This window comes from Trichoderma breve (genome assembly GCF_028502605.1).
Source record: "Trichoderma breve strain T069 chromosome 7 map unlocalized scaffold00007, whole genome shotgun sequence".
In the NCBI taxonomy this organism is placed as follows: Eukaryota; Fungi; Ascomycota; class Sordariomycetes; order Hypocreales; family Hypocreaceae; genus Trichoderma; species Trichoderma breve.
The window spans coordinates 2907501-2921418 of record NW_026611593.1 but is presented as its reverse complement, the minus strand read 5'-3'; the positions used below and the strand labels follow the sequence as shown (position 1 = coordinate 2921418).

The following is a 13918-nucleotide window of genomic DNA, read 5'->3' as shown; positions in this document are numbered from 1 at the left end:
GGTCTCACAAGCGGGGGAAGCTCATGACTCTTAACGTCCTGCATCCAGCCGTCATTCTTCATCTTCTAGCGTTTGTAAAGCGCCCGACTACGCAACTACGGCAGTTTCACTGTCCATCATGGAATGAGGTTTGCGTTGGGCCGCTTTATAGAGCCCGCACTCACCATGCGTACGGTTATTTGCTTGAAAGTATGCACTCTATAGCGGTAACATTGCACGGCATGACGTCCTCACCACCTGACCAAACGAGCAGCAGATAGACATATGGATAGATGTTGTGTGACTGCTACACACTGCCCACATGTCAGCTCTTTGCCAATCCGTTCTCCCAGTGAGCGTCAAGATAAACACAGCTCTTGCTTGTGCCTATCTCGAACTTCATCATTCATTTCCTTCGCACTTTATCAGAGCGGTGTCAGGAACTCGCGTTAGGAACTCGCGTTAATCTGTTTAATTAAAGTATAAGCGGGAACAAAGAAGTTGCATCGCCCACGGAACACAATCCACCAATGTGCTCTTCATGCGGCGTCAACAACATGTCCTCCCCCTCTACCTCCACCTCCGCTTCCACATCAACCTCATCGTCTGAAAGCCGACCAGCCTCAAGCACAAATAGTTCCAGTTCCTATAGCAGCTCCAAAAGCAAATGGGACACCGGATACCTGGCAATTCCCAGAGAGAAAGGACTTCCTCTAAGATTCATCGCCTATGCCGCAGGAGCCTCGCTCCCAACCACAGTGAAGAAGATGACGAGAAAGGAGAAGAGGCGCGGACAGAGTGCCTCCATATGGGACTTCTTTGGTCGCAACACGCAATTATTCTGGATTGTTCAGCCTGAGGACCGTCGGGAACGCGGTCGAAGCAGGACTCCTCGTTGGAGAGATAGACAGAAGAGCACCTCAGCGGCATCGTCACTTGATGCCAATCTTACCCCTGGAGCATATCGAGATTCGGCTGGCTATGCCCCCCCACCAACAGCGTCATGCGCTGAGTGTGGCCCGGGGGTTACTCCAGCACATGGTTATTCAGGGGCTTCTGGCTTTTCTTCTGGCTTCTCTCCAGGAGACAATTTGCCTCGTTGCGGTCCTTTCCCAGCCTTTGGAAGAAACTAGACGTTTACCATCTTCACTGCCTTTCCTTTTCTATTCAATATTTAATATTCGAGCTATAAAGCAAAAGAATGGTGTGAGGTTGCGAATATAACAGGAAGCAACAAGACAAAGAAGCGACACAAATCAAATGTCCCGAAGTAGGATGATGAGGAAGGAATGTATAGGACGTTAGAGCCATGCATAGCAACGTCAAGAGAGCACTGCCGTAGCAAGCTATGTACATGTAGGTACTAATTCCTAAATTTAACAAAGTTATGTAGCTATTCGGGATTTAGACTGTAGCAAGCAGCTCGACAGCACTTAAATCTCTTTCATCATCTTCCGCTTCAATGTCTCAACCAGCAGCTTAATAATAGCCTCATTACCTTTATTAATAGCCCACGACAGCGATGTCCAACCATTTTCATCATCTATCGCCTCAATATCAGCTCCTTTCTCGATCAAAAACTTAACAATAGTTTCATAACCATTTATAGCGGCCTGTATCAGCGGCGTCCGGCCACTTTGATCATCTTTCGCCTCGATATCAGCTCCCACTTCGACCAACAACTTAACAATGGCTTCTTGACCACTTGCAACAGCCCGTAGTAGCGGCGTACGGTCAAGTTTGCCACCTTTCGCTTCAATGTCAGCTCCTTTTTCGATCAGCACCTTTATAATACTCTCACGACCATATCTGATCGCTTGTAATAGCGGCGTCCGGCCAAATGTATCATCCTTCGCCTCCAAATCAGCTCCCTTCTCAGTCAGCAGCTTAACAATAGCCTCATAACCTTTCTCAACAGCCCACAACAGCGACGTCTGACCAAATTTATTCCTGGCTTCAATATTAGCTCCCTTTTCAACCAGCAGCTTAACAATAGCCTCGTAGCCTTTCTCAGCAGCCCATAATAGCGGCGTCTGGCCATATTCATCTTTGACCCTGATATTAGCTCCCTTTTCAACTAGCAACTTAACAATAGCCTCATGACCATTTATAGTAGCCCGTAATAGCGGTGTCAGGCCATTCTTATCTTTGGCCTTGAAACTAGCCCCCTTCTCAATTAGCAGCTTAACAATAGCCTCGTGGCCTTCCTCGGCAGCCCATGATAGAGGTGTCTGACGGTATCTATCCCTGGCCTTAATATCAGCTCCATTTTCAACCAGCAGCTTGACAATAGCCTCGTAGCCTTTCTCAGCAGCCCATGATAGCGGCGTCCGATCATTGTTATCTTCCGCCTCAAGATCAGCTCCTTTCTCGACTAGCAGCTTGACAATAGTGTGGTGACCGTAGTATGATGCTATTAAAAGATCTGTAAAATTTCCAGTAGGACATCGATGTTTAGACTGCTGATAAATTGTAAACCATGTCGAGCAACTCTTTAAATCAATGTCATAAATTCTCAAGGTCATAGGTATAATAGTGGCTCCATCGGCTATATCAGCTTCGCTGAAGTGAGTGCACCAATTGTTGGCCGAGTAAAGTAAAAATGCATTGTTGTTGGTAATTTGAGTTCCATCGAAGCGATCAACCGAATTTTCGGTCAAAGAATATCGACGCTCGCTATTATCGGTGGAGTAGCTACTTGTCTCATCCGCTTCCATAGTCGAGCCAACATCAGAATTAAACAAGTTCAGATACAGCACACAGAGCTCCGCAAGAGTGTTGTGTGCTTGTCGATTAGTGATAGAGTTATGCCAGTGTAGCCCTGATGGAATAGCTGCAGGAGATTCCAAGTCCACAAGGAGAAATTCGCGAGCAGTTTGATGGAGGAAGTAAACCTTGTCATGATAGATAGAGATGAATAATCCACACAAAGACCTGAGACGTGACTTGAAGTCTCTTTCATCCTCTAAATCAAGATCATCAAAAGTGTTTGTCGTGTTATCTTGTGTTGTGTCATTTATGCTCATAGCAATGTTCATTTCTGAGAGTGTGAGGGGTCGACTAGCGGCCAAGACAATACCCAAGGCCCTCCGAACCATATACTCATTTTGAGACTTGCTAAGAATCTTTTCGTATGCCTCATTAATACTCTTCGGATGTGTTTTAATAATTAGTTCAATCTCTTTTTGAGTTTTTTTAATGAAAACATTTTCTTCCAAATAGTCAAACACAAGATATACCCAGAGATAAGTGCGGTGGGTAGTCTCCTGTAATTTTTTCTCCAGGTATTTGCTGATTTTAGCGGAAAACTTTTTCTTCGCCGAGAGCTGCTTGATCCGATGTATAATAACGCGATTCACCTCCTGACTAATGCTTTCTGATTCTTCTTCCCCTGGTATACGGATATTTGGGAATTTCTGTAACAAGCCATTGAACCGAGATGTGATTTGCTCATATGGCCGGCATGTGAGAAGATACTTCAAGTTGTTTTTACTGCTGCTTGAATAGCCGCTGTAGAACTGACTTTCCACTTTTCGTATCAGGTCTGCAAACTCAGGTTCAGCGCACTCATCTAAGGCATCAAGAACTATAATAATAGGTCCCGCCTCAGGATCATTAATAGCGTTTTGAAAAATTTCCCAAAGTAATGCCGTAGAGTAAATTAAACTTTGTCCATTTAATTTAAATGGGGACATAGCATGCTCTATCAGAGCGGGCTTTTGGGAAAAAAGTTGATGTAGTAATGCGCAAAGCGCTTGACGGGAGGTATTCTGATCCTGATCTTTGAAAAAGAAGTAACAGATAGTGGCAGATTTTGGCAAACCATGGTCAATAAGATACTTGGCTAACACAGATTTTCCACAACCAGGGTCTGCTGTAACTAGCAGAGGACCGGACTCTTGCTGTAACCACTCTTGGTAGTGCTCGTGGTTAAGGAACCATAAACATGTGTCTTTAACCATCTCTTCAACACGGTTTTTATACCACTCATATGTAGTATCTTTATCGTTAGATGTAAGGCGGAATAGCTGGTGACACTTTTGCTGTTTTTCAAGCTCCTTCTCTTTCGCTAGATCTTCCTGGTGTTTTCCCGTAATATCACGGTGACTTTCAGCAATATCTCTGAGATTTTCTGTAATGTCCAGTTGCTGTTCGGCGAGTCCATAAAGATCTATACATGATTAATATACTCTACATCAAAATAAAACTCAAAAAATTGAGAAGTACCGGATAAAATGTTGCTTATCTTCTTCTCAGTTTTAACTCTATTTGGAGCTATTCGATAAAGAAGATCTTTTGTATATGCTGCAGCTGTCATCGCTGCATAACCCTGCCATTTTGCATTTATATGTGTGTCTGAGTAATCGCAAATGCCACGAATAACCAGGCATGGGAAATGGTTCATTAATCCTGCAGCCTCTGTTTCAAAACAAAGAATGTCTTTCTTCGCTAATTTATCTCGAAGTGAAGCATTTCTCATGAGTGTACTCGCTGAAGCAATCAGCCCATAGTGGATTGCTGGATCGTCGTCGTCAGTTTCGTCGCGGTTAGACCGTTGTGTAAGATTTGATAAATCGTCGCCACATATTATCCCACAGTCAGCCTCGTTATTTAAGGGATGAATGATTTGTGAACAATAGAGCCTGTCAGTTGTAACTTCGGGTCGCATATATTTTCTCCGAAGCCGCGGCTTCTTTGCTATTGCACTCTTGACGGCTTCTCTGATCTGATTCCCGTCTGACTCGTATTGTGCCATTAGGCCACCAACGGCAGTCCGCAGCAGCGTTGGTGGCTGATTTAGGAATCCTGTCTCTTCGAACTCTTGGCCCTGTATGGCCTTTTCAAAGTTATACTGGATGACGCCGCCCTTTCCATTGGTAGGAACGCCCACGACAACATCGCCAAGACGAATGTCATGTTTTAAGCTGGGAGCACCGCCACCAATTCCGACCATTAGGCCGATTCTAACATTGGGGAAGCTGTATAACATATCTCTCGCAACGCTCGCTGCGGATGAAAGTCCATGTTCGCCGTTCGGAAGTACGGCGATAACGACATTGTGCCTTCCTATCCTGCCAAGCGTATAGTCGTTATTATCGTTGGAGGATATATAATCAGGCCCTTCGTGCTTATCGTCAAGGAAAGCCTGGGCAGCGACATACTCAGTGTGTATGGCGCAGATCCATCCAACAGTGTAGTTCTGCGGATTAGACATGATTGCGCTCAAGTCCGGGGCTCAGCCCTAGATCGATGAGCTATAGCGTTGATGAAAGTAAGCTCATCTTCAATTTTACCGGTGATTGTCTTAGCAAGGAGATGCGTCTGCGTCAAAAATCTGTGGACTACATGTACATACCAAGTCCCTTCCCCGCTCCTATACCCTGTGAGGTACCAACAGTTGCATCGCATGATTGGTCAACTCAGATGTGCTATTAGGCAGTCATGCAAGCAATTATTCACTACGCTAAATGTACTACTATTGGGCTGGACTGTCTTTTCTGGCTCTAGATTTAGAATAAGTTTACAACATGATACTCATGTGCTGAAAAAAAGATCACGACTTGATTTCTGGCCACTAGAATCCTGTGTTTAATTGTTGGTAATGTTAGGACAAGGTTAGCGTAGATGTACTCTGTTTGTAGCGTTTTGACGTCTACACTGTTAAACTGTGAAATTATCTTCTGCCACAAAATAATCCGCACAGAAAGACTTTCGTTATGGTGAAAATTCTTATTGTAGTTCTCGAACAACTTGATTAGAGCGACGATTGATGAAAATTAAGCAATGACGTTGTTTGATGCCCTCCCGGGTTGGCCGTGGTTGAGACATGGCACTAGCCACAGTTGGCACGCCGGGAGTGGCTGTGCACTACGGTAAGGAGGCGCTCTCCCGCTTCTCCCCAGTTTGCCAGCTTCAACCATTCACCATCGTCTGTTTGACCACCGCACTTGGCTCGACTTGGCCTCGCGCTTATGGAGCCTATTTGCTGTCCAGGAAGCCTTACGAGGCACCCGCGAGGACAAAGCGCTGGTTGAGTCTCTTTTCAGTCGCCGGAATGAGGCTCAGCGAAGCAAACAGCTCATCAAATCTCCTTTCACTGCTGTGACTCAGTCGGCAATCGACCGTGCATTTTCTTTGTCCTGCAGGGGTCTTTTTGAGAATTGCAGATGATCGGGTCGGAGAACGGTTTGTGTATTATGCGGTTTGCTCGTCGTGAGCTGCATGATGATGTGAGCTAACATGACAATGCATTGTAACAGGCTTTCTCTTCGGGAGCACAAGCACGAGCACAAGCACGAGCACGAGATGCGGGGAAAATGCTTTGTGTCCATCCATGTTCCATTTGAATTTCTTTCAAAGCACGACACATTTCCAATTTGCGCAACACCTCAACTCAATCTGATCTTTGAGCTCACAGGGGGGAAGAATAAAGGCACAGCTAAAGCACATGCAAGCTTCAGCTAAGCTTAGCGGCTCACGGATCCGAATGGAGGCCTTCAGATCAGGCAGCCAGCCAGTCCCACCTCGGCGGGAGTCATCCAACGAGATCTGCCTTCTCCACACGGCTTATTGAGCCATTCACATGTTTTTGTTCGCCGGACGGACTCCACTGCTTCTAGGCCGCAGCAGCACCGCAGCCGCATCCGTGTCTAGCCTTGAAGGCTTTGTTCTTGGTTCGTCTTACAGTTATATAAGGGTGTCTGAGTTGTCAACTTCAACACAAACTTTCAACCAGTTCATCCTTCTCTTCCTTTCCCATCTTCTGTTGTGGACTGGTTGAAGCCCATATCAACGGCTTTCAGTTGTCCCTGTCTGAACCTTGTCGCCTACGCTTCATCCCATCTTGGAGTGGCGACTGATATCAGACGGACAAAAACCTCAACACCAAAAGTGTCGCCTGTCGGAACCCGTGCGTTCCCACAGCCACTTTAGTACCTCAACAAAACCTCACACAAATAACGCTTGACGTGTGTAACACATCATGGATCCCTTCATCAACATGTCGGCACAGTTCCCCAACGGGGCTGTCCCCAATCCCCAGTTCGCCCTCCTCAACTACTTCTTCCCGGGCTTCTCCATGTTTACTTCGGCCCTGCATACCTACCTGGGTATTGACCTCAACTTTTACATCCCTCTCCTTGTCGCCATATTTGGTCTGAATTTCGTATGGAGCTATTTCAGCACTTCAGCATGGGCATGGATCGACGAATACCTCATGTCGTCCTTTAGGGTTCGCACTGATGATGAAATCTACAACATGCTGATGCTCTGGATCTCACGTCAAAAGTTTTCTCAAAACTCTCGTCGTTTCCTGGTCAATACCGATCTATACTCTCGCAGCAGCTACGTCTGGGGAGGTTCAAACGACGATAGCGACGACGAGGATGGAGACGAGGAAGTTAGCGTCGATATCCTTGGACCAAAGCAGACTTTGCACTATACTCCCTCGTTTGGATCTCATCTGTTTTGGTACAAGGGATGGCCTCTGTTCTTTGAACGTCACCAAAATCAGCAGCAAATCAACTTCCAGAGCGCCAGCGAGCGAGAGGAGCTCTCTATTTCATGCTTTGGGCGGAACCCGCGTCTTCTCAAGGAGCTTCTCTTTGAGGCCCGTCAGATGTACCTCAAGAAGGATGAGCGCAAGACTCTCATCTATCGCAGCTCTAGTGGCACTGCCTACGGCGGTGAGCCTTACTGGCAGCGCAGCATGTCTCGTCCTAACCGCCCTTTCTCCACCGTCATCCTGAGCGAGAAGATGAAGCAGGATCTGATTGACGATGCCGCCGACTACCTTAACCCTGCTACTCGCCGGTGGTATGCTAACCGTGGTATCCCCTACCGACGTGGTTACCTTCTCTACGGCCCCCCAGGTACCGGAAAGAGCTCGCTCAGTCTGGCTCTGGCTGGATACTTCCGGATGAAGATTTACATTGTCAGCCTGAGTTCCATCAATGCCACTGAGGAGGGCCTCACCTCTCTCTTCAGCAACCTGCCCACTCGCTGCCTTGTACTTCTTGAAGACATTGACACCGCTGGTTTGACACACACCCGAGAGGAGCCAGATGCCGCGCCTGCCCTTGTTGCTGCTCCGAATCCCTCAGCACCAACCCCGTCTTCTGGTTCAAACACAGGATCAGGTGGTCGCCTTTCACTCTCTGGACTTCTCAACATTCTGGATGGAGTCGCCTCACAGGAGGGCCGTCTTCTTGTCATGACTACCAATCACATTGAGAAGTTGGACAAGGCGCTGATCCGACCCGGCCGTGTGGACATGATTGTCCCCTTCAGCCTTGCCGATAAGACTATGACTGAGTCCATCTTCCGCGCCATCTATGCACCATTTGAGAGCGAGATCTCTTCGAACGAGCTGGCTCTTGGCTCCAAGAGTGGTACTAGCACACCCAAGCGCGTTGAGCCAGATGAGGAGGCCAAGCAACGGTGGGCCAGACAGCATGCTGAGATTTCTGAGCGCATTGAGGTTCTCTCTCTACAGTTTGCTACCAAGATCCCCGAATTTGAATTCAGCCCCGCGGAGATCCAGGGACTGCTCCTCAAGTATAAGCGGTCTCCCGAGGATGCCATTGAGGCTGCGGACGCTTGGGTGATTCAGACTCGCAAGGATAAGAAGGAGAAGGAGTTGCAAGAGGCTGAGAAGCGACGCAAGGAGCAGGAGGAAGAGGAGAAGAAGAAGAAGGCTTCAGAGGAGGACAAGAAGAAGGAGAGTGAGGACAGCACAGCCAAGACTGAAGGCTCGGACCAGAAGGAGAGTGCCGAAACCAAGAGTGCTGATGCTCCCAAGGAACCTCAATCCACGGGCGAGGGGGATGCCGACAAGGGAAGCGAGGCAAAGGCGGAGACTCTCGAGGTGGCTAAGGACGATAAGAAGAACACTGCATCGGATTCGGAGTATGAGCGGGTGTGAAGAGGGTTAGACAGAAGGATGGTCAGACATCGGGTTGCATAGCATGGCGTTTCGGGGATTACAAAGATTTTGGCTTGGGCGAAATAACACCATTTTTGGACATTACATGGAATAACTAACGAAATCAACTCCAAGAGTTTATCGATTTGATAGGTTCATGCATGATGTATGGGTTCAATGCATTGTAAATCCTCGTGATAAGAAAAGTTGTAACTCCGTCAATCTCCGCTGCTGCAATACACACCTTGGATCTTTTCTTCATCTGGCAACTATCATGTGCGGCTTATGGTTACATCAAAGCTGACAGCATATGCACAATGCCGTGCTTCCATTTTATCCAGTCTGGCGTGAAGTAAATGGCTACTGCCTTAGAGGAGGACAGGGTGAAATCGTGATGTCTGTTGTTGTTGTTGTTGTCGTTTGTTTCTTGTGTCGCTACTGACTCGCACCATACCTACCTATAGAAAGGATAACTTGCACGAATTGAAACATTTGCTATTGCGGCTCTGGGACGTATTTTGTATTGACTTTGTTCAGATTGATAGACGTCTGCCTGGAATGATACTCTGGGTTTGCTTGTTCTAGTGGTTTAGTTTGCTTGGGATGCAAGTGGCTTCGTCTGATGTTTTGATAGCCCACGTGTGGTGGTTGCCATCAAAACTCGGGCCGAAACGTGCCAAGTTTCCACGTTGAGCTTTGTACCAATCAAGCCTCAATGTCAATGGGAAAGAGAAAAAGGATTGATAACAAAGAATGCAAGTTACATTTTGATATGTGATTGTAATACGAAAAAGGCTTGATGCAACTAATACGGCAAAGTAACGAGAAGGATTCGTAAATGCAGCGAGTATTAGATGCAGCGTAAATCGGAGGCTCTTCCTTCCGATTTTATCGATATGCAAATTGTCTACAGAATCAATTGCGAGTCGGACGGATCATTATCCCATGCGAAAAGCAGATCTGCCGCATGTCCAGCCAATGGGCGAGGACAGCGGTGTGGGGGCGAACTTGTGAAGGTGTAATTACCGCAATAAAATCGGGGGCGTATTCGTATTGCGGGCTGCTAGTCCAAAAGTAGGCACGTACTTCTTGATTTGCGGTTTTTAGTCTTAGACAATTTTGCGGCAGAGGGAAAGGGTATTCGTATTCGCACTTTTTTGTTGGCTACCTCTCTTCAATCTCCCAATGTCTCATGCGCGGTACAGCATCGATAGAACCTGATGCCAATCTGATGAAATGCGATACATCATAGCGGCTATCTCATAGGTAGAGCTACCAGATGAAGGTGGTTTCCCCTTTGTTATTTGTTATGGACGGCTTCGTACCTGGTACATGATCTGTTTTGATTCAGACAGCTAAAACAAAACGCATGTCTCGCCTGCGCCCGAGCCTGGTGCCGTCCGGAAGTGGGGCCGGCCCGGAATCCGAGCGGCAGACGAGAATACCAAAACAGGTACTCGCATCACTTTGTAGGTCCAAGCTTCAAGCTTCTTTTCCTTGTTGCTGCTTGATTAGACTAGGCATTGGTAATGGCAATTCCATAGCTCAGTGCTTAGATACCAATGTATGATTCAAGATGACGATGATTGAAACAATCCCTGCATGTACAGACTATGCGTAGTTTCAAGGCTACGCACAATAGAGGCAATTGCATGGGAATTGGGAGCGGTAGTATCACTGCAGAAGCATTGGGATACGGGGGCGGGGCACAGATGTCGCCATACGGAGGAGAAGCTGTGTACAGTACCGGTGGAAGGCAGCTTTCGGGAAAGACTCAATCGATGCATAAACAGGAATCGGCTGTTAATCCGGCCGAAGATTCAGCTGTGCACGGCCAGGGAGCACGGCCAATGATGCGTCTTGGAGGGTAAAGGCTGACGGCAGGGGGGGAATAGCACAGCGAATATAGCCTTGCGGTATCAGCTTGAGCCTCGTTGTTCGCCACCATTGGATGCGTCGTTATGAGTCCTCATAAGGCTCTGGATGTATTCATCTATTCAGCTGGCAATACAAGGCGTTGTACGAGTAGTATATGTGTGTTGACACAGTATGATGCTTTTTGATGACTTGTGTGTAGGATCTACTGTACAGAACACACAGCCGGGTACGGTACGGCTACTATCTAGATGGGCGAAAGTGAGATTTCACCTGGCTAAGAGTACAGTAGTCTCTAGATGGCGGTGGAGCCCAACTGGCGCAGGATTGGCGCCGTTGAAGAAGCATTGGATTTCTAGAGGCAACGAGCGATAAAAAAGAAAGGCCACATGCAGTGGGGCATTTGACAACGCAGCGTGCTGATGGTGAGATTCTGCATTTGAGGGATGGGAATACAGTGACAGTACAGCAGAGGCTCTGGACTGGACTAACAGCTTCTGGCATCCAAGGCCCCGATTCTGACGACACAAGAGCCGGTCTAACAGTTAGGCTAATGCGAATGAATTATGGAGCGGTGCAACGGAGAGAAGGAAGAAGAAGCAAAAAAAGAGAGAAAAAAAAGGAGACACGGTAGCAACAAGACGTGTAATCTCTGGTGCGAGTAAGAGTCGTTGGTTAGATTGGATCTAGTACGTGTACCTGTGTCCGTTCCCCCCCACAAACATTTCTTTGGCTGGCTGAGAGAAAGAGAGATAAAGATCAAAGGAGGCGTGGAGAGATAACAATCGGAGGCAGGGATGTGAAGCCATCCATCCATTATAACTCGCAAGTCGCAGCAGAAACGGAGCAGATTGTGCGAGTGTGCGAGTGCGTGTGTGTGCTCATGTGTCTGTAGAAGTACTTGCGCTCTCGTATCTGGATGCCCAGGCGCAAAAGTATTCGTAACCTCTGCCGTACTCCGTACTCGTAGTCGCGATTGTTTTTTCCATCCATTTTTTTTTTCTGCCCAAGGGCCAAGCCAAGCGTAGGGGACGGGCAATTAATTTCATCGCTGGGCCGCCAACAGAACACCAGAGACGGCCCCTCCCCACCATCTTCTGGCGGTAGTCCACGCAGCTAAACCCACTAAACCCACCGTGGCCGACCCCTGGCAGAAGCGCTGCAAGTCCCCTGTTTGTGCTGCAGCTCAGGCGCTACAGCGATGCGCGACCGCCTGCCACAAAGGGCGGTGAAAACATTTAAATGCACAAGCACGCCGCCACGTTCCACATCCACCAAGTCGACATTCATTCCCTCACGAGCTTCATTTTCTCTCGCCATTCTCTCTTTTCACCTCACAGATACCCCAAGTTCAAGTTCAATTGCACTTCTACAGTCCACTTTCAAGATGGCTGCTCGTCCTCAGAACATTGGCATCAAGGCCATTGAGATTTACTTCCCCAGCCAGGTTGGTTTCCCCCAATTGCCCCTCCATCCACATCTCACGAGACAGACAACCCCCCTCAAAAAACAGAGTTGCTGACAATTGCTTTCCCAAACAGTATGTCGACCAGGTCGAACTCGAGAAGTTTGATGGCGTTGCCGCTGGCAAGTACACCATTGGTCTAGGTCAGACCAAGATGGCCTTCTGCGACGACCGTGAGGGTAAGTTTTGAGAGTGTCTCTCTTTTTTTTCTCCCCTCCCCTCTCACCTCCTGAACTTTTGGGACTGACTCGAGACTTGTGCCGCAGATATCTACTCAATGGCCCTCACCGTCACCTCAAGACTGCTCAAGAACTACAACGTCGACGTCAACTCGATCGGCCGCCTTGAGGTTGGCACTGAGACCATCCTCGACAAGTCCAAGTCGGTCAAGTCTGTCCTGATGCAGCTGTTTGGCGACAACACCAACATTGAGGGTGTCGACACCATCAACGCCTGCTACGGCGGCACCAACGCCTTCCTCAACAGCGTCAACTGGATCGAGTCCTCCGCCTGGGACGGCCGCGATGCCATTGTTGTCGCCGGCGACATTGCCCTCTACGCAAAGGGTGCTGCCCGCCCCACCGGTGGCGCTGGTGCCGTCGCCATTCTCGTTGGCCCTAACGCTCCTATTGTTGTCGAGCCCGGCCTGCGTGGCAGCTACATGCAGCACGCCTACGACTTCTACAAGCCCGACCTGACCAGCGAGTACCCCGTCGTCGACGGCCACTTCTCCCTGACCTGCTACACAAAGGCCCTCGACGCCGCCTATCGTGACTACTGCAAGAAGGAGGCCAAGCTGGCCAACGGCACCACCAACGGTGTCGACGAGTCCAAGACCCCTCTGGACCGCTTCGACTACCTTGCCTTCCACGCCCCCACCTGCAAGCTGGTCCAGAAGTCGTACGCCAGACTGCTGTACCACGACTTCCTGGGCAACGCTGATGCCACTGCCTTTGCCGAGGTCGCCCCTGAGCTGCGTGACATGGACTACGAGAAGTCCCTGACCGACAAGGCTCTCGAGAAGACCTTCATGACCCTCACCAAGAAGCGCTACCAGGAGCGCGTCAACCCCGCCATCCAGGTGGCCACTCTGTGCGGTAACATGTACTGCGCCAGTGTTTGGGGTGGACTGGCCAGTCTGCTGTCCTTTACCGACAGCAAGGCCCTCGAGAACAAGCGAATTGGCCTCTTCAGCTACGGCTCCGGTCTCGCCGCCACCTTCTTGTCTCTCCGCATCGTCGGCAGCGTCGAGACCATTGGCAAGACTCTGGACATTCCCGCTCGTCTGGAGGCCCGCCGCGCTGTCCCTCCTGAGACTTACGATGAGGTACGTTTTGATTTCACTAAACACCAATTAATTTCTGACTAGTATGCTAACTCGACTTGTTTAGATGTGCAACCTCCGAAAGCAGGCTCACCTCCAGAAGAACTACACCCCCAAGGGCGATGCCTCCACCATCGCCCCCGGCACTTACTACCTGGAGAAGGTTGACGACATGTTCAAGCGCGAGTACTCAGTAAAGGCCTAAACATCCTTTTATCACCATTCTTCGTCGAACATTTAAAACTTATACACCTTTTCTGATTGAATAATTTGTGCGGCATGGAGCACACGGCGTCCTGTTTTTTAAACCAAACGTTGGGCGAAATCTTTTTTTTATTACATGGGAAACCTG

General features: G+C 48.6%; 3 protein-coding genes across 3 annotated transcripts; 2 read left to right on the top strand and 1 right to left on the bottom strand.

The window, feature by feature from the left end:
- Positions 1 to 1412: 1412 nt before the first annotated feature.
- T069G_11071 (ankyrin repeats (3 copies) domain-containing protein) lies at positions 1413 to 5194 on the bottom strand (the record flags this gene model as incomplete). The annotated part of the gene is made up of 4 exons (XM_056178281.1): positions 1413 to 2392; positions 2741 to 3523; positions 3803 to 4111; positions 4207 to 5194. The coding sequence occupies 4 exons, from the start codon at positions 5192 to 5194 to the stop codon at positions 1413 to 1415; spliced, it is 3060 nt and encodes a 1019-aa protein (XP_056024571.1).
- Positions 5195 to 6961: 1767 nt separating this feature from the next.
- T069G_11070 (ATPase family associated with various cellular activities (AAA) domain-containing protein) lies at positions 6962 to 8902 on the top strand (the record flags this gene model as incomplete). Its single annotated transcript, XM_056178280.1, has 2 exons — positions 6962 to 8015; positions 8082 to 8902. 2 exons carry the CDS (start codon positions 6962 to 6964, stop codon positions 8900 to 8902), a joined length of 1875 nt encoding a protein of 624 aa, XP_056024570.1.
- Positions 8903 to 12164: 3262 nt separating this feature from the next.
- On the top strand, positions 12165 to 13771 carry T069G_11069 (uncharacterized protein; the record flags this gene model as incomplete). The annotated part of the gene is made up of 4 exons (XM_056178279.1): positions 12165 to 12224; positions 12319 to 12421; positions 12509 to 13569; positions 13634 to 13771. The coding sequence occupies 4 exons, from the start codon at positions 12165 to 12167 to the stop codon at positions 13769 to 13771; spliced, it is 1362 nt and encodes a 453-aa protein (XP_056024569.1).
- Positions 13772 to 13918: the final 147 nt, after the last annotated feature.